Source organism: Mauremys mutica, chromosome 21, assembly GCF_020497125.1.
Source record: "Mauremys mutica isolate MM-2020 ecotype Southern chromosome 21, ASM2049712v1, whole genome shotgun sequence".
Lineage (NCBI taxonomy): Eukaryota > Metazoa > Chordata > Testudines > Geoemydidae > Mauremys > Mauremys mutica.
The window spans coordinates 16930652-16953977 of NC_059092.1; the positions used below are offsets into that span (position 1 = coordinate 16930652).

The 23326-nt window shown below is 47.7% G+C and overlaps 1 protein-coding gene across 1 annotated transcript in view; it reads left to right on the forward strand.

Moving 5' to 3' along the window:
- The window catches only part of FBXO42 (F-box protein 42), a 102735-nt gene that overhangs the window by 49618 nt on the left and 29791 nt on the right, over positions 1–23326 (forward strand). The window contains exon 4 of the mRNA XM_044996279.1: positions 15266–15400. Within this exon, the coding sequence (XP_044852214.1) occupies positions 15266–15400 (135 nt within the window). The remainder of the gene's footprint in view (positions 1–15265; positions 15401–23326) is intronic.

Here is a 23326-nt window from a genome sequence, read left to right on the forward strand (position 1 = left end):
GTTTATTAGGGGTGAGCATCAATGTTTATACACAGAAGTAAACAAAGTGATTAACAGATCATAATGGTCACGCATAATCAATGAAGATTCTACAGGATAAAACAGGTTAAAATGTAAATTAGAAAAGACAAAGGAAGAGATGGCTACTTGTTGGGAGGGGGAGGTGTCATGAGTAGTTCGCAGGTCAGAACTTTGATTAAAAGTTTCAGATAGAGACATCAAGTCTGGATTAAGTTTAAACTCATAAAAAGTTCAGACTCAACATTCCTCCATTTGTAGCTTTGGGATAACTATTTACCAAAAGCTACACCCCATTTTAAGGAGCCAAGGGCCGCTTGGCAATTTCAGCCTGGGCCAACTCGAAGAGAGTAAGGCCTTTGGCTGAAGTAGGAAAAGAATAAACTGACCCACATGAGTTTATGAGGGAGGGGACACACTGGATACAGCAACACAGTATTATAAGGATTACTATGGCCCCAACAATACCCACCAAGAGGTTTTAACCCACCCAAATCCAGGCAGCCAATTCCATAAGGCTCCCCACCAATCATAAGGTGGCTGGCCAGAGGAGTAGTTCTTAGCCATTTCCCTTAGATGTTTGGTACGTTGAAAAGTGTCGGGGTAGGTGTCATTTACAAAAACACAGCATTCTTCATAAGCAGAAAATAAACTAAAAAGGCATAATAAAAAAACATACAGTTGTCAGAATAAAAGGTCCTCTTATTTTTTTCGAGTCAATTTAAGTCTGATGTCTGAAAGAGGTAAGCTGGTCCACTGGTCAGAGGCAGTGTCCTCAGTGGTGGCAAGGGCTGCTGGTCCGTCACTGTGGTCCACTACGGCTGGCTTGACGTGGGAGTGGTGGATCCAGGATTTGCGTCCTTCCAGGAACACTGCAGTCTGGGTTGTTAAAAGAACCTGGTGGGGTCCAGTAAACCTCGGCTGGAGGGCGTCGCCACGAACGAACTTTTTGGCCCAGACGAAGTCCCCTGGTTGGAACGGGTGGATCTGTTCTTCCAGCGGCACGGTCTGGGAAAACTGCGAGGCTTTCCAAAGGGTACGGAGGCGAGCCTGTAGGGAGAGAAACTGGCACGCGATCATATGATCCCCTCCCAATAGTGAAACATCAGCACGTGGTAGCGCCCCGCCTTTGAAAGGGGGGTGTCCATAGAGCAGTGCAAAGGGGGATAATCCCAATACACGGGTTGGGCGAGTGCGAAGGTGAAACAGGACCAAGGGAAGTACCTGAGGCCACTTTAACCCTGTTTCCTGACAGTATTTAGCCAATGTAAGCTTAAGCTCCCTATTCATACGCTCAACTTTCCCGCTAGACTGGGGGTGGTAGGGTGTATGAAAGGAGTGTGAAATGCCCAGTCCTTGTTCTAAATGGCCAAGGACATTACCAGTAAAGTGGGGTCCGCGATCTGAATCAAGTATGAGAGGGATGCCAAAACGAGGTACAATGTCTTTAAGGAGGATCTTCGCCACTGTGGCAGCAGTACAATTAGCAGTAGGAAAAGCTTCGACCCATGAAGTCAGAGGGCAAACCAAAACAAGGAGGTGCTTTTTCCCAAAAGCCTTTGGCATATCTGCAAAGTTAATTTGAAGATGTTGAAATGGAACAGCAGGCGGCGGTCTTCCACCCTTAATTTTGTTAAGAGGCGGAGCAGGTCCATTTCACTGACATGTGCTGCATGCTTTCACTATTGACAGGCAGTAGGGTTGAATGCCTGGAGCATACCAAAAGCGAGCGATGGTGTTCACAAGGGCGTGCGTGCCGTAGTGACCCCCCTTATCATGGTGCCAGCGAACTGCCACGGGGTATGTGGAGCGAGGGAGGCAGGCTCGGCCATCCGGCATAAGCCAGGTCCCTTTGACCAGAGTGGCTCCGAGGCTTTCCCACGACTGTAGTTCAGCAGCGGGTACCAGTACAGGGGAAAAGCATACTTGCTATCAGTAAAAATGGTAACGGTCTTACCAGCGGCCAGCTGGCAAGCTCGGGCCAGGGCATAGAGTTCGGCGGCTTGGGCTCCCCAGTTGCCTGGCAGTGAGGCGGCCTCTTGAATGTCCCATTCAGAGGTGACTGCATAACCATTAACATAGAAGGAGCTTCCGTCCGAGAAGAGGATGCAATCAGGGTTGTCCAGTGGCACGTCAAACAGGTTGTTCTTTATCTGTAAGATGCTATGAACTACTTCCACACAGTTGTGCTGATCCTGTAGGACTGGCAGGTCAGGAAGCAAGGTAGCTGGATTAAGGGGCCCACATCTTTCAAAAATTAGGTTAGTGTCTTCTAGGAGTTCGGCCTCTAGCTGCTGCTGACGATGGGCCGAAAAGACTTGGGTCGTGCCCCTACGCAGAAGGGCTGACAAGGCATGAGAGGTCCAGACCGTGGTAAAATGACCCAGGGTCAGGCTCTTTGCCTTTGTGATCAGCAGGGCAGCTGCTGCCAGAGTCCGGGTGCAGGATGGGGTTCCCTGAGCGACAGGGTCGATCTGCTGGGAGTAAAAAGCAAGCGGGAAATGGTGGGGCCCGCTCAGCTGGGTAAGGACGCCACTAGCAATTCCGCCCCTCTCGTGGACAAAAAGGTGAAAGGGTTTGCTGTAATTGGGGGGGCGGAGAGACATGGAGGAGGCCACACTGTCCTTGAGTAACTGAAAGGCTTGAATCGTGTCTGGGGACCACTGCAAAGGGTCAGGAGCAAGGTTAGCAGTCAGTCGGTGGAGCGGTTTGCTCAACTCCCCGCAGGACGGCAACCAAGGTCGACAGAAGCCAATTAATCCTAAGAAACCTCGAAGTTGTTTCTTGGTGTTTGGCAGAGGGCAGTTTTGGATAGTCTTTATGCGGACTGGGTTCATTTGTCTCCCCTCTGGGGTTAACAGGAAGCCCAGATATCGGACCTTCTGTGAGACCCACTGAATCTTGTTAGGGTCTACCTTGTGGCCTCTGGTGTGTAGGTATAATAAAAGTGCCTTACCATCGATGCGGAGGGCGGCTTCTTCGCGGTTACCTAGTAGGATGTCATCTACGTATAGGACTAACGTGGATCCCTGCCGACTGGTGAAGCCTTCCAAGTCGTGGCGGAGGCATTGGCTGAAAATCGTGGGGCTGTCTCTGTAGCCTTGAGGAAGTCGTTGCCAGACATAACTTTGTCCCTCCCAGGTGAAGGGTGCACAGGAATGCTGAAAAAGGCTGATTTTAAGTCAATAACAGTGAACCACTCAGCATCCCAGGGGATTTGGCTGATGATAGTAGCTGGATCAGGAACTACTGCATGAAGAGGGACCACATACTGATTAATAACCCGTAGATCCTGTACAAAGCGCCAATGAATAGGGTCTCCGTCCTTTTTAGGAGGCTTTTTGACAGGCAGTATAGGGGTATTACAGGGAGTGCGCTGAGGGCGGACTAGCTTTTGTGCAATGAATCCCTCGACAATGGGGCGGATGCCTTCCCGGGCTTCCAGCAACAGGGGGTATTGGGGGACTGACGGGGGGGCTAAGGAGGGCTTCACTTGAATCCTTACTGGCTCTGCCGAAAGGAGCAGGCCAACATCAGTGTCAGAAATTCCCCAGAGGGTTGAAGGCAAGTCAGTGAGGTCAGGGGAGAGAGAGGGGGGGGGTTTCCCAATTACCCTGAGTTAGGGCCGAATCTCCTAACACTGTCATTAATAATCCTACCCCTTCAGGAGTGCAGGTTAAAGTAGCCTCAAGCTTACAGAGTAAATCCCGGCCCATCAAAGGGATCGGACAAGCTGGGGAAAAAAGAAAACGGTGAGAAAAACATTTATCAGCATAAATAACATTTAGAGGCAAAGTGAGTCCCAGAGACTGTGGATTGCCTTCCACCCCAGTTGCAGTTTTAACCTCAGAGGATAGCCAGGGAGAGGGGGCATGATTTAAAAGAGAGAAAGTAGCTCCAGTATCAATGAGGAAACAGACAGTCCCTGGACTGAAAGGGTTAGATGAGGCTCTTTGCTGGGAGGGGAGAAAGTGAGGAAGGAGCCGGCTAAAGACATTAAGGAAATAAGACCATCACATTGTTTGCCTTCGCCCCCGGGGTACCGTCATTGAGAAGGCTGAGTTTGCTGCAGCTGCTGCTGTTGCCGGTAGTTGATCCAGGCCTGAGGAACGGGCTGGGCTGGTGGTGCAGGAGTGTATTCGTCCCTGGTGTAAGTATCTGCGGATGCGACCGGACCCTCTGGGCGTCCCCAGGGGCATTCACGTTTAAAGTGACCGGGTTGTCCGCACTGAAAACAATTTCCTGGTGGCTGGGGTTGCCAGGACCCTCTTCCCCGAGCACCCTGAAATCCACGGCCACGGCTTCTGCCTCGAATACCACCGCAAAAAGCTAAAGCCATCAACTTATATTCTTCCTTTTCTCTTTCTTTTTACTACTTTCCCTTTCTCCCATGCAAAACTTCTCCCGAGGTGTGCCCCTCCATTTCCTCCTTATCCCTCTGCAGAGATTCCAATTTGGAGTCCTGCAGATTCCCCTCTGCACTCTGGAGAGAGTCCCCTTGCGGAGGAATAGGGGCAGGTGCAGTGGGGACCAACTGACGAGTTAAAACACGCCGTGGTTTACACCCTTCATCGAAATAACATGGAGGGGGTTCACTCTCGGAAGAATACCTGACTGCCATAATTTTTAAAGATTTCCACAGCTCTGCTGCTGTGTCCCAACAAAACCAGTAACATAACTGTCCCGGATGGTCTTTTTCGATCTGGCTCCTTACTCCTCTTAAGGCAGCCTGTTCGAAAGAGCCATACGAAGGCCACCTCATCTCCGGGTCGGCCAATACCGCGGTATACCCAGTCCAATTCCTTACACACAGTGTGTACAACTTCCTCCTAGACATTCCTGTCTGTACTGGGAGTTTCCCTTCATTCCATAACTTATTTACAATCCCCAGCGGACTCTCAAGAGGCACGCTAGTCCCTTGACCCATGGTGTCTGACAGGAGCCCTCCAACTGGCGTTTATCCTGCTGTCCAGTACACGACCCCTCAATATTGAATTGGCTGGGAGAAATCTCCCGTGGCGCCTGCCAATTCGTATATGAGTGGTCTGACCACTGGACAGAGGCACCGCACCAGAAGAAATCCCGGACGAGCCCCCAAATTGTTAGGTAAAAAGCAAGTCCTACTCACCTCTCCAGCACCCGAGTTTGTGCGGAGTTGGTATAGGGCTCAGAAAACTGTCAGAGACCAGACAATAATTCGTTGATCAACGGGCTCACACCATCCTTAGCTTAAGAGCAAAGCTTCGGAGTAAGTGTGGCAAGTTTATTAGGGGTGAGCATCAATGTTTATACACAGAAGTAAACAAAGTGATTAACAGATCATAATGGTCACGCATAATCAATGAAGATTCTACAGGATAAAACAGGTTAAAATGTAAATTAGAAAAGACAAAGGAAGAGATGGCTACTTGTTGGGAGGGGGAGGTGTCATGAGTAGTTCGCAGGTCAGAACTTTGATTAAAAGTTTCAGATAGAGACATCAAGTCTGGATTAAGTTTAAACTCATAAAAAGTTCAGACTCAACAATATCATCCACCCTAAAATCTATCCCAATACTAGTTCTGTGATTGGTAATTTAAGTTTGAGTGAGTATGGTAGATGTTAAGCCCTTCTGTTATGTAGCAATGGTATTCTGAGTAGGAGAAATAGGAAAAATATTTGATTATACTCACTGCCTTCGAACATGTTGTAAGCATGTATATACATATAGGTATGTGTGTGCCAAATGATCGTGCTCTGTGTAAGATGTTGACTTGGACCATTGTCCTGGTGTGCTCCGTATCTGCAAATCCCCAGCTCCTGCTGTGTGGTCAGCTCGTGCACTGGACTTTTCTGTGAAAGCCAAGGGCATTAGAGCTATTGGCTTTTCTGTGGACTTTGAATAGAGGAAGCAGGTGATCTGCATGACAAGTCACAGGTCAATGAGGCCTTTCTGAAAGGAGGAGATGGGTTTCATTGCTTCCCCTGCCGAGTGAAGTTGTCAGTGGTTGAATGTAGTTTTATTACATCTAATTCATTTAGACTGAGTGGCTCTCTTTGGTGGGATGAATGTGACGGGGGTGCCTATGGGTGGGCTATGTTAAAAAAGGGTCATTGACACTACAAATATATCACTGAGTTTAAGAATTATGGCAGGGGCATTTGATCAGTAAAATCCCTTTTACTAGTACTGAATAAACTGACTTTGAGTTCAGAATAATTCCTCTGAACAGTGACCTTTGGTAACAGCGACCCACCCTAAAGGATTTCCCCTGGACCACCAGAGTTTGAGCATCACTCCACTTGCTCCCTTTATTCCACATTTCCCTTTATTTTCTGTCACTGATATTTTGACTCCAGTTACTCCTACCAAGATGTCAGTTACTTCCATAACTTGTGATTTAGAGGAAGGGAAGGGCTGGTGCAGTTTCCAAATACAGTGTGTCCTCGAGTTTTACGTCAAAGGAGAGCAAATATCAGGGTTCATATAGACAGAGCTCTAATATTGTAAAAGGTGCAGCTCCAATGAACTCTGACAACCTCGCATTTCCTTTTCTTTTCAGCCTTCTGTCCGTTCTGGTGGAATTACCACCCTCCTATCTGCTGTTGCTCGTATAGCTTTGCTTCACTTGTCTTGCAGGTTTTTTATGATGGTGCTTGGTCTTGAACTTCCACATCTGTTGCTGAGGTTTTGTTTGCATAATTAGAGCTGCTCCTTCACTTCTGTGTTAGATCATTAGCCACAGGCTGGTCTACACCAGAGGCTCACTGGCTGAACTTGGACATTCTCATTTGTTCTTCTCCTGGTCTATCCCTGTCCCTGACAAGGACCGTGATCAGTGCTCTCTGCAAACCCTAGCTGATGCCCTTTCGTTTTCCCAAGGCTTAGAACACTTCAGTCTTGCTGTACATACATCTCTTTGTGTGTGTGTGTGGGGGGGGGTGATTTACAACTTGCTCTTTTCTGCTAGGTTTCATTTTCCCTTAAATATTCCTTGAACTAAAATAAAGATACATTCCTGTAAGCTCCACCTCAGGGGGGCACTTCTGTTGTATATGTTTATATATTTAATATTAGTATTGGCATTGCTATCACTTTGTTCAGTTCATTTCTTTAGAACTTTTGGATTTTCTTAATGGTTGGAAGTATCTGCACTGATAAGCTTCAAACAGGATTCACTGATTGAATACATAAGTGCCAGTTCTCAATGCCCTCTGTTTTGGAGAGGGATGATTTTGCTTTTTGAAATGGTGTCCAAAATGTAATCAAGCTTTGGAACAGCAGATGGGCACGCCAAGCCTTTCCTGACATTACAGGCCATCTTCGTGGGCTGATGTTTCAGCGGAGAACAGAGCTAAAGAGAGGATACTTGATTAATCATAGATTCCAAGGCCACAAGTACTCCTGTTCTTTTTGCGGATACAGACTAACACGGCTGCTACTCTGAAACCTGTCAAAATGGACCATTGTGATCATCTAGTCCGACCACCTATATAACACAGGCCATAGAACTTCCCCAAATGAATTCCTAGAGCAGATCTTTTAGAAAAACATCCAATCTTGAGTTTAAAATGGTCAGTGATGGAGAATCCACCAAGACCCTTGGTAAGTTGTTTCCATAGGTAATTACCCTCATTGTTAAAAATTTACACCTTATTTCCACTCTGAATTATCTAGCTTCAACTTCTGGCCATGCGATCGTGTTATGCCTTTCTCAGCTAGATTAAAGAGCCCGTTGTTAAATATTTGTTCCCCATGTAGATACTTATAGACTGTAATCAAGTCACACCTTAACCTTCTCATTGTTAAGCTAAACAGATGGCGCTCCTTGAGTCTATCACTGTAAGGCATGTTTCAGGAGTGCTGGAACAATTTATATTGTTCAGGTGCTCAGAGCCATTGAACCAAACTGTAAACCCAGTATGTGATGGAAACCATTTGAAGCCAGGGGTGTGGCATGTTTACTAATCCGATAATCATTCTTGTCGCTCTTCTCTGAACCCTCTCCAGTTTATTGCAGAACTCCAAGTACTTGTACAATATTAAAAATACACAATCAAATGCAATAACTTGTCTAGCCAGGCCCTCAATCACACTATAGATTAAATACCAGGAAATAAACTTCTCCCCCACCTCCAGCCATGCCATGTGCCTCTTGCCAAAGCTCTGAGAAAATAGATGAACTTTGCGGCATACCTTGAAGGTTAAAATTTTGGAGCTATTTCAGATCAAGGATGGATTGAATTCCTGGGTGGACCACCATTCATGGAGGACATCCCTCCCTTTCAGACCAGGGGACTGATAGCTTGATTGCAGTTGTCAGAATTGTTCGTGAGATGCGGTCTCTTTCCATAGATCACAAACCACTTATAGCTTTATAGTCAAACCAACTCCTTGCATTTCACCCAGAAACTAATAGGCAGCCAATGCAGATCATGGAATGCTGGTATAACGTGCTCTCTGCTTGAAACGTAATGGAAGCAGGCAGCTGAATTCTGTACTTTGTACATTTCTGAATAGTTTTTGGTGTAGCCCCATGTAGAGTGTATTCCAGTAGACGCATCTTTAGGGGACAAAGGCATGGATAACTAGCGAAGTTGCGTCCCAGAGGGGGGCGAGACCTCACCAAGCACAGACTGGAAACAGTCTTGCAGTTTGTTACCTGATCATCTGGAATAGTTGTTGTGAATTTAAAATCTCTCTCCCTGCTCTTGCCTTTCACCACTTTGCAAGCTCAAGTTACAAACAGCAGATGCTCAGCCTGAGTCAAGGAGGCTTATGAAAGCTCAGCTAATTCTTCCAGTTGCTTTCCCCAGCCTGCCTCTCCCTGACCTTTGTCTTGTCTGGGTGATCCTGTGCCAGCTGTCTGTCATTCATGTCCCAGTCGCTGACGCTGCCTTAGATGAAAGACGTGAAAAAGGGTGTCCTTGCCACACTAAACGATGAAGTGACTGTACCGGACTCCTGAACGTACGAGGGAAAGCGATCATTCTAGTAAGAGAACAAGGAAACCCAAGACTTGGAGGGGAAATACTGAAATAAGGAAGTTCCTCTTGTGTCATGTTGGCCTCTTTCGCTAGTCGGGATAGTTTAGTCTGAACTTCAGAGAGTGTCTGTCCAGAATTCCTGTAGCCCCATGTTCACACCCTGCCAGGAACAAGTTGCTGTCATTCTTTTAGGGCAGATAGGACTTATTTATAGTTTCTGTTCAGTATGTTCTTGTTTACTCTTGTGGGAGGTGCTCCGATCCCATAGTGATGGTACCATGGGATAAAAACCTAGATGGGTAAATGTAGGCGTTATAGGTCCATGTCTTAGTGTAAGAATCTGGGTTTTCTTCAGTCCTAACCAAAATTTCCACTTTTTACCCTCTTGTCACTCTTATGTAGTTTCCTTTGCATCAGCTGCTGCTAGCGCCACCCAAAAGTGAGCTGCCTTTTGGCAGCTTGCGAAGTGTTCTGTGCTGCTTCAAGACAAAAAGTTCTTTGTAGATTTAAAATATTGTTACTTAAAATCTCCTTCTATCTGCGTATACTTGGGCTATGTGCTGTACACCGTAGTCCTGTTAATTTGGAGGATTCTGTGCACCATAGGCACCAACTACGTGGGTGCTCCAGGGCTGGAGCACCCATGGGGAAAAATTAGTGGGTGCTCTGCACCCGCCGGCAGCCAAGCTCCCGTCCCAGCCCCATGTCACCTCACTTCCGCCTCCTCCCATGAGCGCGCCACGTCCCCGCTCCTCCACCTACCTCCCGGCGCTTGCCACCACCAAACAGCTGTTTGGTGGCGTAGCAAGCTCCAAGATGGAGGGGGGAGAAGCGGGAATGTGGCACATTCAGGGGAGGAGGGGCGGGGCCAGGGCAGGGATTTAGGGAAGGAGTTGGAATAGGGGCAGAGAGGGGGCGGGGACTTTGGGGAAGGGGTTGGAATGGGTGTGGGGCAGGGGTGGAGTTGGGGCAGGGCCGGGGGTAGAGGGGGGCCAAGCAACCAACCAGCACGAGTAGAAGTTGGTGCCTATGAAGGGCATGTCTACACTTGCAAAGTTACAGCGCCGCTCAGAGAGCGCAGAAGGAAAACCGCTGTTGTGTGTTCACACTGTCAGCTGCCCGTGCAATAGCTAGTTCACACTTGTGGCCCTTGCAGCGCTATTCAGAGCGGTGCACTCTGGGCAGCTATCCCACAGAGCACCTCATTCTCTTTTGCGGCTAAGACTTGTGGGAAGGCGGAGGGGGTCGCAGGGCATCCTGGGTCCAGTCCCAATGCCCCGTGATGCATTGCTTCGCATCCCAGCAATCCCTGTGCTTCTGTCTGCATTTGGAGCCATCTTTCAACGGTTTGTGTACTGCGCCCCCTGCCTCTTTCAGGCTGCAGGAATGGATCCCGCACTGCTGCCCAGTATGCTGCTCGCTCTGACCAACACGTCACGAGTGGCAGTGGAGTTATTCCTTAAACTACAAAGGCGTGGAGTACAACATTGATTTCTCCACATATAGTAGCTACGACACAATAGCTTGTGGCATTCACGGAGGTGTTGTCCACAGTGGAACACGGCTTTGGGGTTTGGGAAACAAGCACTGAGTGGTGGGATCACATCGTCATGCACGTCTGGGATGACGAGCAGTGGCTGCAGAACTTTCGCATGAGGAAAACCACATTCACGGGACTGTGATATGAGCTTGCCCCAGCCCTGTGGCACAGGCACAAGAGTGAGAGCTGCCTTGTCACCAGAGAAGCGCGTGGTGATTGCACTGTGGAAGCTGGCTACTCCAGACTGCTGCTGATCGGTTGTTAACGACTTTGGAGTGGGAAAGTCGACCGTTGAAGTCGTGTTGATGGAAGTGTGCAGAGCCATTAATCGCATCCTGCTCCGAAAGACCATGACTCTAGACAACGTGCGTGACATTGTGGGTGGCTTTGCACAAATGGGCTTTCAAACAAACAATTCTTTTTCTTAAGACAACAATTGGAGGGGAGAGTCAAATGAAAAAATTCAGCAGGGAGGGGGCATGGGGGAAGGAAAGATCTCAAGAGGAGGAGGGGTCCCAGAGTGGCTACAGATTTGTGTATGTCCAGGAATCATACCCAGCCTTCTCCTTTGGAGTACAAGGAAGTGGGTGCTGTACTTCAGCAGGGACAGGTGTTGAGTGCAGTGGGTAGTGGGAGTCGGCAGTGCTGGACTGCGAGGAGGGAGGAGTGCAATGCTGCCAGTAGAGAGGAGCCAGGAGGTTGATAAGAATGTGTTGGCAGTATCTGGGGGGCGCATGGGAAAGAGTTTTGCGACAGTGGCTGCAGGGGAGGGTGGGTGCGGAGCTGCTCGGTTTGAAGAGCTAATATTGCCTGGAGCGTGTCCACTTGACGCTCCATAACTGTTAGGAGCTGCTCTGTGGCTTTTTTCTGGCGTGCTGCGTTCTCCTTTCGGTCCTCCTCGCTGTCCTGTCACTCTTTCAATTCCTGTTTCTCGGCGGCCGAATGCATCATAACCTCATGCAGAAAGTCCTCCTTAGTTCTTCTTGGACACTTCCTAATTCTGTGCAGCCATTTTGCCGCCGATAAGGGAGGCTGGTCTCCCAAGATCATCTCTGTGAAGTTTAAATGCAACATTTTACAGAAGCAGTATTGTTTGCAACACTGATTCAGTGCTTTAAAACACAGCCAGTACTCTCACACTTGTCACTGACTGGCTGACCCCAGGCAAGCACACATGAGCCACAGGACCCCCAAAATGGTGAGTAGCCGCAGGGGCAGGGGAAATCACTCTTCCTGGACCCTGCTGTACACTGGGCACGTGGCTCTTGGGGAGAGCCTGGTAATCATTCCTGTCTCCACATTTTCCACAGGCTGTGTTCATTATGGAAAATATCTCGCTGCTGAGGGTGAGTAGCGAATCAAGGGAGGGTCTTCTCCAAGCCTGCGGCTATGCGGCCAGCCTGTGTGCAGCAATGGTCCCATCTCTCTCCTCTCCCCCCCAGTCACGGCAAAGTGGCACAGGAAAGTTACCGTTAATGGGGCAAGAAACAAAGCAGCTCTGCTGAGGAACCTGCAGCAGCGGATTGCCCAGTATCTCCAGAGAGTTTCCTGGAGATCTGAGGGAGATTCCTGTGAAGTGAGGGAGTCTATCAACAGCCTGTTCCGCCGCTCAGACTAGGCATGCCATGGGAGACAGGCCTGCTTCCTGCAACCCTCCTGCCCCAACAACTCGCTTCAGCAATTCCCAAAATCAGATCCACTTACCAGGGGCCTCCTCGCCTGTTTGCGCTTTGCCAAGCTCTGACTGCTGTGACTGGCTAGGCTCCTCCAGGGTAGAAAAGAGCTCCTGGCTGCCTGCATCTCTGGCCTCTGAGTCATCCTCTGCCTCTGGGTCCCCCTGCCCCTCTTCATCCAAGATTTCCTCCTCCTGGATCAGTCTACTCTCAACTGGCATGTGAGCCAATGAAGTATCCACAGGGGCCTTCGCAGTGGAGGTGGGGTCGCCACCAATGATCGCATCCAGTTCTTTGTAGAACCAACAGCTTGTGGGCGCAGCACCGGAGCGGCGGTTTGCCTCCCGTGCCTTGTGATAGGCGTTCTTTAGCTCCTTCACTTTTACCCTACACTGCAGTGTGTCCCAGTCATGGCCTCTTTCTGTCATGCCTCGTGAAATCTGTCCGTAGGTATCATAATTTCTACAGCTGGAGCGCAGCTGGGACTGCACAGCTTCCTCTCTCCAAATGCTGATGAGGTCCATCAGGTCGGCATTGCTCCAAGCGGGGGATCACCTGGTGCATGGAACAGGCGGCGTCACCTGGAAAGATGCGCTGAGACTACTGCACGCATCACCGAGCAAACAGGAAGGGGACTTTCAGATTTGGAAAGGAATGTACGGGGTTGGGATGACGGTTGGTCACCCGAGGGCAGGGCAGTAGAGTTCAAACCAATGACCAGAGAGGCGAGAACTGGCATTGTGGGACACCTCCCAGAGGCTAATCGCAGTGCTGTAATCACCACAGTGTCTACATTGGCACTGCAGCATTGTAGCCCCAGTGCAGTCAGGGTGGCTTTTTTTATAGCCCTGCAACTGCGCAGTTTTTGCGCCTGAAGTGACTTGGTAGTGTGCACACCTTGGGAGTTACAGCGCTCAAAGCTGCTTTAGTGCGCAGAAACTTGCCAGTGTCGACGGTGCCTAAGTCTATTGAGAGACCTGGGGAGAATGTTAATATAAAATATGATGCATTTTAAGGGGGTGTTTTTGTTTGACAAGATAATTAAGGAACAGTGCTCTCCATCTTGGAAAATAAGGGCATAGCTACCTGGCTTTGGTACCTAGGACAGCTAGGGTTATGTAGTAAAGAATTCACACAGGAAAGTGATAAGACAGAAACACCCTTTCATCTGTGGGTGAACACTTTTCACAAAACGATCACTTTATCTGACCTATCAGTCCTTCTTCTCAAAGGAAATCGAGCCTGGGAGCTGAAATTCATGACTTTGCCTGGCGAATCACGGACTGAATACAGAGACACTGGATTTATGGCTTATTACAGGGCTGGCCAAACTGCGGTTTTACAGTTCAAGTGCAGCTTGCGGACTCTTTCCCCCACCCACCCCATTCTCCAGCTACCAGACTGGGGGAAGTAGGAAGTTCTGCCTTGCAGCCGGAGGATGGGGCTAGAGCAGGCCTGCACAACATGCGGCCCCTGGGGGCTCGCTGTGCGGCCTGCGGGTTAGCGGCGGGGTGGGGCTGTTGGGTTCACCCCCTGCCCGGGGGGACCCTGCCTCACAGCCCCACGTTCTGTGCTCCAACCACCCTAACAGCCAGAACCGCACATGTCTCCATCTCCCGCTCCCCCAGCCTGGCGTACAGCAGGTGCGTCACTTCCGGGGCCCGCTGAGGCGGGAAGCGCTGGGCACGAGGCAGAGCCGGTAAGTGCCGAGCGAGGGGAGGGGTGCCCGGCCTGGACTCGAGCCGCAGCTCGGGGGAGGAGGAAGAGGGGAACTGGGTCAAGACCCCCCCCAACTCGCCCTTTAGTTGGGGGGGGAGGGGGGGCGGCTACTGCATTGGTTGGTCCTAGGGTGGCCTCCGTAGTGATCGGGGAGGGAGTGGGTGGGGGGTTTGAACTGTCTTTGGGCAGCCAGGAAATCCCCAGGGGAGAGGTGTGTGTGTGTCTTGCACCTGCCCTGCCCCGACTGCTGCCCCCTTCCCTGGTCCAGGGACCTTCCCCGGCCCCTATCACACTGCTAGCTCCAGTATCTGCTGTGACTGAGCAGGGCCAGCAAACCCTGGCAAAAATCTGGGGAAGAGCACATGACCCCATGTGCCCCCCCACATCACCTCTGGCTTCTGCTCAGTGTGGAGGGGTTCTTGGGACTTTAGCCACGCGGGGCACGCGTGGTGTGGCTCAGGGCTTCTGCTGGAGAGGGGCTGACGCCCCAAGCCCCTTCAGGTGTCTCCCATGTGGCTGAAGCCCTGGCAGGTGCACCCTGGCTCTCGAACTTCTGAAGATTGTCGTATGCAGCTCGGAGGGTCAATAAGTTTGGCCACCCTGGCTTATTACAACAATCTGTAGCCCACTAGCAACCTCCCCCCCAACCCTTCTTTTCCCCCCTGTAACTGGAGGGGATGGTGAAATTTGTTTTAACTACTTATGCTGAACAGTCTGTTCCACTTTGTAGTTAGCTGTGTCACTCTGAGTCCCTTTCCCAGACCTGAAGAGCTCTGTGAAAGCATGTCTCACCTGGTCCAATGAAAGTTATTACCTCATTCACCTTGTCTCTTACTAAAGCTTGGCAGCAATACAAATCATATGGACTAGCTTAGAAGTGAGCGTGTTGAATGTGCGATTCTCAGCTAATCTGAGGGCTTGTCTACACTACGCACCTTTTAGCGACAAGGCTGTGTCGACACTGCCTTGTCGCTAAGAGTCAGCGTGTGTGAATGCTGTCTGTCTGCCCTGCCCCACGAGTGGCAAAATGTTTGTTTGTCTTTCGCCGGGGAGGGTTAAGTACCTGTGAAAGACAAAAGTTTTGTTGACAACGTTGCAGTGTAGACAAGCCCCAACTGAGCTTTGAGGGGACAGGGTTTTTTATACTTTCAGGAACAGGTCCACTTGACTGGATAATCATTTTACAGCAATTTTGCTGTAGGTTTACTTTGGTCTGTGATACTTCTAGACTACTTGGTGTTTTTTTAAAGGACTATAACAAGTATTTTCAGTACTGTGAGAAAATTCCCTAATTTTATCAAAAATGTGGGGGAGATAATTTTAACTGTTTTTTTTGTCTCCTTTTTAGGTGCATGTTACTATGATGCTAATCAGTCAATGTATGTGTTTGGTGGCTGCACCCAGAGCAGTTGCAATGCTGCATTCAATGACCTCTGGAGACTTGACCTCAACAGCAAAGAGTGGATCCGGCCTCTGGCATCAGGTGAGAGGTGACGGATGTTAAAGACCTTTGGTTGCTCTTATTCTTATTCCTTACAGTGAACTACCCAAAGTTGTACCTAAGTGTCTTTCCTATAGGGCCACACAGCTTGATACTTACAGCTTCTTTAGCTGAATGCTTTTTAGGTTATATCTGGTGGTAAATGCAGAGTATTTTGGTGTCCTTCCGTCCAGAGAACTGTACTACGGAGCAAGTACCACGAATGCCTTTTCTGTGGGCTAGCAAACTGTTTAATGCTAGTTTGTGCTATGTAGAATGAGTGACATTTAGGTGAAGTTGTGAGAGCCTGGGTTGATAGAAAGTATCGGGGGTAGCCGTGTTAGTCTGTATCCACAAAAACAAGGAGGAGTCTAGTGGCACCGTAAAAACTAACATTTATTTCGTCATAAGCTTTCATGGGTAAAAAACCCTCACTTCTTCAGATGCATTTTATGCATCTTATCCACGAAAGCTTATGCCCAAATAAACCTGACACCTTGTTGTTGGTTTTTTTGGGTTGATAGAAGTAATTGTCCCAGTGCTGAGAGCTTTGAATAACTTTGGTGGTTGCCAGTTCAGTTATTTGGAAGAGTGGATAAAACATGTCTCAGCTGGTTACCCACAGCAACCAGGAGCGTGGGAAACAGGTACTCATGCAATCCCCATATTGTGAGCTAGAGCAGAAAAGGGCTAAAAGTTATTTCCCACAGTGGTTTTAAACATAAAAAATCTGTTTAAACATGTTTTTTTCCATATAACTCGGATTTAAGTTGCAAAAGTGTAACAACTGCAGAAGTAGGCAGCTCTTTGAAATTAAATGAGATGGAAAGTACATGAAATAGAATTTATTTCAATGTGAGGTGCCCTGCTATAATGAAGGAAGCCAATGGGAGAACAGCGTTATCACTACTTATTTGTGTTATCTTAGTGCCTAGCATTGCCCTAGTCATGGATCAGAACTCCATAGTGCTAGGGCAGTGGTTCTCAAACTTTTGTACTGGTGACCCCTTTCACATAGCAAACCTCTTAGTGCGACCTCCCTTATAAATTAAAAACACTTATTTATGTATTTAACACTATTATAAATGCTGGAGACAAAGCAGGGTTTGGGGTGGAGGCTGACAGCTCGCGACCCCCAGTAATAAACTCGTGACCCCCTGAGGGGTCCCGACCCCCAGTTTGGGACCCCCTGTGCTAGGGTCTATACAGACACCGAAGAAAGATGACCACTACCCTTAGTATCTTTCATGCTCACCCTGGAGAGTTGGGTGCAGATGATATTAACAATGTGTTTTTCTTTAATCACAAAATCCAATGTCTTGTATCTAAGGGTTAAAAATAAGCATGTAGTGAGCGCTTAGACTTGAGCTCAAAGTGTATAAAGGTTTGAGTTAGGCTATCTACACTATACTTTTATCAGTCAGGGTGTAGAAAAACAAACAAACCCCCCCTTGACCGACATAAGTTTCACTGACTAAAGCACTGGTGTAGACAGCACTATGTCAGTGGGAGATGCTCTCCCGCCGACATAGCTACCGCTGTTCATTGGGAGTGGTTTAATTATGCCGACAGAAGAGCGGCTACACAGGAGATGTTACTGGTTTGTAGTGTAGACATAGCCTTAGTGAGGAGAAGACATGGATGTTCCAAGATTGCAGTCATGAGGGTTTTTATGGGAATGATTTTAAGACCATTCTCACAATTAAAAAGGGGGAGCTGATGAAAATGTCAAGATTGTTTTTGAGGCTCAAATTGCTGATTTAAGAAGTTCTTGTATTTGAAGGTCTGGGAGATCTGATCTGTCTCTGATAACTAATCCTTGCAGGCGCTCAGATGGTGATGGGCAATCTAATCAAACTCAGGGTTTTTTCAGTCTTCTTACAATGCAGTAACTTAACATGTGCATGATCAGACTTTGACTTATTCTCTTCTTCCTCTCCTGTTGTTGCAATGCTGTCCCACCCTGAATGTGTTTAATCTTGTGAGGAGTGGGGAAGACGATGCAACTGGCAGTGGTTCTTCATTGAGGCTGAATGTAGTATATGGCCTGCAGTTTGTTTTTATTTAAAAAATGTTCTGATTGTGTTTAATGACTCCAGATGCTAGCACCCAGATCTGCATCTAGATCCCTCTGGCCATAATGTGTACAGAAAAATGTGCACTGTGCTAACAAATAGCGCTCTTAAAGAGCAAGTCCTGTGGGAATATGTCAGAGTTAAGTCCCATGGGAAGATCCCCTGAGGAAATATTTCTGCATGCTGTCATCAGCACATGTGCCCAGATCAGATCGCAACTGAATCTTCAGACAAGGAGTCTAACTAAACAGAGCACGTTTCTCCATCTGTCTTCAGATGAGATGACTCACCCATGCTAGTGCTTCTGGTGGTTTCTTGCACATAGCAATTGCCTTTTGATGTCCTTGCCACAGCATTCTCTACTGCCTGGGAAAAAGAGTAGGAAATTGGAGAGGCAAAAGCAGAAAAACAGAGTAAGGACGCTAAATTCAGACAAGTCCTTGAACAAGTAAAAGGAAACGACATTTAAGGCACATGTGGAATTCACTGCATCTTGAGGCAGAGGTGAATGAAGCAGGTGGGCTTTAAAAGGAGAACTAATTTTATTAACACTTGGTTCTGCACAGGGAAATTAAATCTCATGCTTCAGTGTAAACTATCTGCCTACAGGGGATAGGAAAGGAATCCCAACTCCCTGTCTTTCAGATCCAATATTACACATTTAACTTGCGACACATTATGGGGTGAGATTTAATCTAGAGGCAGGGCCTCTGCAGGAGGCCAGATACTAGATGTGGCAAAGGTTTTGATCTGATATGGCAAATTTGTGTGCTTATTTAGAATGAGTGTCTCTTAGGTAGTGAGAAGCTGCTTATGTCTTGAAGAAATTTCGGTACTGTACAATTGATGGCTAAGTGGACAATGGAATTGCTTCCAGAGGTAGTTCAAAGTATGTACACCTTTAATTATCATATATTAAGATCCAGCTGGTCCTTAAGGAAGATGCATGAAACATGCTTAGTTTAGTGTCTATGGAGTCTGTTTTTTCCATTTGGAGGAAGTACAAGGAGCTATCTTGATCCCATTCCATAGGCTCAGGAATCAGTTATTTGATATTTCCCATATTCCATCTTATCTCTGCCTCTTGGACAGCTGTTTTGTTGAGAGAGTGAGGAAGACCTGGCTATTGCTCCTTAAAGCAAGCTGAAGTGTGTTGCCTGAGTGCCAGGCTGAATGCTTTGGCATCTGCCCAATCTAAGGATTTTAAAATGAGCTGAGAAAGGTCTTAATGCCAGTCACATCCCTACTGCCAGAATTCCATAAATGGATCACACTGGCTGCAGGTGAAGGGCTTACTCGTTCATACCTGTTATCTTGATTTTGTTTTTATCCTTTGGGGGAATTAGACTAAATGACAACCCGGTTGGGTACAGCATCTCCCAACTGAGATATTGTGCTTAAGCGAGCAGTAAATATTTAGCTTTCAAAGAAAACAATTGGCCAATGCTTGCTTTCTCTCAAAGACATAGGGAGGAGTGAAATAATGCCTTCTGGTTTAAAGGAAACCCCACATTGTTGAGATTTCAGAATACTCTGTTTATATATGAAACCAAGGCAGTGTCTTTTTTTTTTTTTTAAATTAACAATGTAGTTAAATATTAATACCCTGTAGCAGGTTTTGAAACAGAGCAAAGGGGAGCCTCTCTAACCTTTACTCCCTTGCACTCTTCTGGCCACATCCCTATCCCAGCAATCTACAGTTTCCATTTCTCTATGCAAATCTGTATTGGGCAGATGTGAGTGTGTATAGAGGTGTTTGATAGCCAGGGTCATTGGGAGGCTTGCGTGCAAGCTCACCACCAACTGGAGGGGGGAAAGCCAGGGCCAGAGAGGGAGACAAATGCATGCGGTAGCCTGCAACAGCTGCAGTGGAAGGGAGTTCAGAAAGGACACCTGGAGGTTTGGTTTAAGGAGGAAAATAGGTCAGCCAGGCTTGGAGGATTTACCAGTATTCAGGGCTGAGGTCAGGCTGGGCTCCCTAGTTGAGGCTGTAGGCGTTAATGTTGTATGTGGGATCTCTGGAATATGTAGAATGTGCCTGGCCAGTGTGAAATGCACTAAATAGGATTCTTTCCTTCTGGGTGCCTAGAAACCACGACAGGACCCAGGTGCTGGGAGCCTACCTTAGCCAAGAGAGTGAACCGTGTCCTCTCAAGACAGGGGAAAGGGAGTTGGGGAGATAGTTTACATCAGTGGTGCCCAGCCTTATTACACAGGAGGGCCACATAAACCTAAGCACAACCTTGTGTGGGCCAAGCAGATTCTACATATTTCAATAAGATTTAAAGTCACCAGTGTTGACTTATATTTTACGTTCAGCTTGTTTGGTATGTCTTTAGATAGGTGGTTTCTATGTACAGTATTGTCTGTTTACACACTAATGTAAACTAAAATGATGTAAATGTGATGACAACGCTAATGAATCAGCTGTTAGTACATTGAGTTGGAGTAGGCTGCAGGCCTTATGAAATGCTCTGGTGGGCTGTAGGTTGGGCACCCCTGGTTTACATTAATACGTCCACCCGGGTGTAGCAATAGATCATTGTTGGATAAATAGGCATAAGAGTGTATCCCCCAAAGAGCCGTCATTCTGGTTAATCTTTGCCAAAGGAACTCCTCAATCATCTACATTTTCCTCTGGTCTCTTTTCCCGTTCAGTTCATACGTTTATACAGGTGAGTCTCATCTTACGCGGGGGTTCCGTTCTGCGGTTAGCGCGTAAAGCGAAAACCACGTATAGTCAAAATTACATTGAGTTGAATGGCGAGCGGAATCGCCCGCACTACAGGTACAGTAGTAAAATTGTTTTTGTTTTTGTTTTTGCTGACCACGTAAAGCTGAAATCGCGCATGTTAAATGCACGTAAGATGCGACAGACCTGTATTCCTCTGGAGCTCTGCACTTGGTTCCTGTGTCAAACCTGAAAATACTCTTCCTGACTGAGTAGAGGAAGGCCTACTATGGCATAGTCCACAGTAGATTGTCAGGATGCCCCTGTTCACTAGTAGGGGGAAGGGGGGTTGGGGGAGGGCACAGGGATCAGATTTTAGAACCCATGTGTTTCTTAGCATCACAACCATGACAACATACCAACTGGTTCCCCAAAGTGATAAAATCCCAGGAATAACCATGACATGAAGTCCAAATGCTGTTCCCCATTGGTTCTGCCTCATCAGCTCATTCTTAGCTAAGCAGCCACCACCTCTTTCCTTGGTGCTGTCTTCCCAACAGCTACCTGGGGAGGAAAGCTGTCTGTTTCACAGTTCCCAAACTCCTCCCTTTCTTCAGCTTGCTGTGCCATGAAAAGTGCCCACTGGGCAATGGCCTTCCCTTCCCCCTCCGATATCAGAAGGGTTCAGTAGACTCATGGTTTGCTGTGAACATGCATACTAAGCCCCTTCCAGTCAGAGCAGAGGGTAAAACTTTCCAGAACCTGCTTCCTGGTGCTTTCCTGTCCCTATACCAGGCCATCCCAGCCTGCTGTCACTGGGGCAGTGGGAGCCTTCTCTTCCTTGGCTCACGGATTCACTCTTGGGGCCCTAACAAAACACAAACAAGGGAAAACTAATTCTAGCTTTTGAAAAGCACTGACCCCTTCCTTATTCTCCAGAGACAGCTTGTCTTGTCACAGGACCCTTTTTATAGGTCCAGCTCCTTTGGGAAGGAACATTCCTACCCTGGTCGTCATGCTTTAGCCAAAAATGTGATGAGCAGAAAGTTTTCACTTTAAAGCTTTATCTAGAATATTCTGGGTGGTATATACTTTTCTTAAGTAACGCAGTGCTTGTATCGGATGATCGCGCCAGCAGCTGGCTTTATTAACCTTATTCCTTTTGTCTGTGACTCTCTCCTTCCCTTGATTACCCTTGGGGGAATTTTGTTTCACTGCGCATGTGCAGAATTCATGGCCCCCACAGATTTCTTTGCTTCCCCGCAGAAAAATAACTTCTGATGGGGAAGCAAAGGGAAACTGCAAGAGGGGTCATGTGCCCCTCCCTGGCAGTGCAGGCAGGTCAGTTTGGGCGCCTGGAACAGCTGGTAGAGAGACAAATCACCATTGGGACGGGAGGCTGGGCATTCATGTGCATGAGAGAGAGAGAGAGAGAGAGAGACTCTGTCTGTCTCGCAGCACCCTCTGTATGGAGGGGCAGGGTTTTGCGGTGTTTCTGGGGAGGTAGGCATGGGGCAGGCTCTCTCCTCTCAGGCAGAGCAGAATGTAGCCGCTTGCCTGCTTAGTGAATTGTTCCCATTGTTCTTAGTGAATTCCCCCAGGAGTATAAAACAGGTGTAAAAATGATAAGACTCCTTTACATTGCCAGAGTGGTGTAAAGGAGTCTTATTGTAAAGGACAGTGTGACCTTATAAATGCTTATGGTGCTTTAGTGATTAGAACTGGTCTAAATTTTTGGACTGAAAACATTTCCTATCAAAATGTGCTCCATGACCTGTTTGCTACTGACCTTCCTGGAGATGGTCAGTAGCCAATATAACTTGTGAGTTTGAGTCCCCAGCCCTCACTTGCTCTTCAGTGGCCTATGATATAACACTGAGCATATGGCTGCATATATTTTTTGACTAGTAACCAGAAGTAAAGGATCTATACCAGCTACATTACTGAGGGGGTTGGGGATTTCCTTTGATGCTTCCCCACCCCCATTCTTCATCCATTATATTGTTGTTTAAATAAATTACCAAAATAATTGAAACCAGCATGATGATATTGCATTATTTTAACAAATAAAATATGCAGAATTTTAAAATATTGTGCACAGAATTGTTAATTTTGGGCGCAGAATTTCCCCAGGAGTCCTTGATGCATGTTTCCCCCTCCCCAGCCTCTACACGGTGTCTGCGTGTGTGTGTGTGTGGGGGGGGTCGGTGATGAGAGCACAATGAATGCTGAATGCGCTTTATTTAGGTGAATGTTCTACTGATCAGTAGGACGCTGAACATTCTCACCTAATGGCAAACGCAGGGTTCACCAGACCTTAGCCACTTGAGTTTTAGGATCACAATTCCCCTCTTTAACTGAAGTGGAAAGATGCACTTGATGTTGATTCAGTAAAGCTAAAAGGCTGTGAATGAGCTAGGATAGATGCTCTTGTCATCTGTCCAACATTCTGCTCTTAGATGCAGTCTTTCTGGTGTTGGAAGGCTGCATTTGCTGCGGCATGATAGAGCAAGAAAGTTGGCCTTCACTCATTTTTGTACTGTCATTGGCCTTTGAGTTCCGTGGTGTAACCTTGACAAAGCAGCCCAAAAGACTCAGGCCGAGCAAAAGTTCTGCTTTTATAGCGCTCATGAAACAGTGAGAGATGTTGCTAAGAGATGGTAGTGAGTTTTTGTTCCAGCAGCAGCTGATTAAATCTGGCAAGATTCGAACATGAGCTTCCGTGTGCAGAGTTCTGTCACAGATGGTTGTCCCTTCTGTAGCTGGGGATGAGGCATAGTACCGAAAGAAATGGCCTATTCCTGAAACCTTTGGGTGCTAACAAAAATCAGTCATGGACCTGAACTGCAGTGCACTAGAGACTGAAGGCATTAAAAGCAGACACCTGGAATCTATTAACTTTTATCCTATTATGGCTATGAAGTAATGGACAGTGATACCTTCCTCAGTTCATGGTATACGTGAGCACCGCTTATGTGACTGCTATGGGCCCACTCTTGGCTTCAGAAGGGCTCTGAGGTAGCTGGAACGTTATCGCCTGAGCAGTGCAGCTTTCTGGGGGCCCCTGTGGCATGGGTTCCCACGCAATTGCCGTGATTGCTCTCCCTAATGCCCCCCTGGGTTTTACATGCAGAAAACCAGTTACTGGGGCACAGGTGGGCTGTGGAGTTGTTATAGCACGTT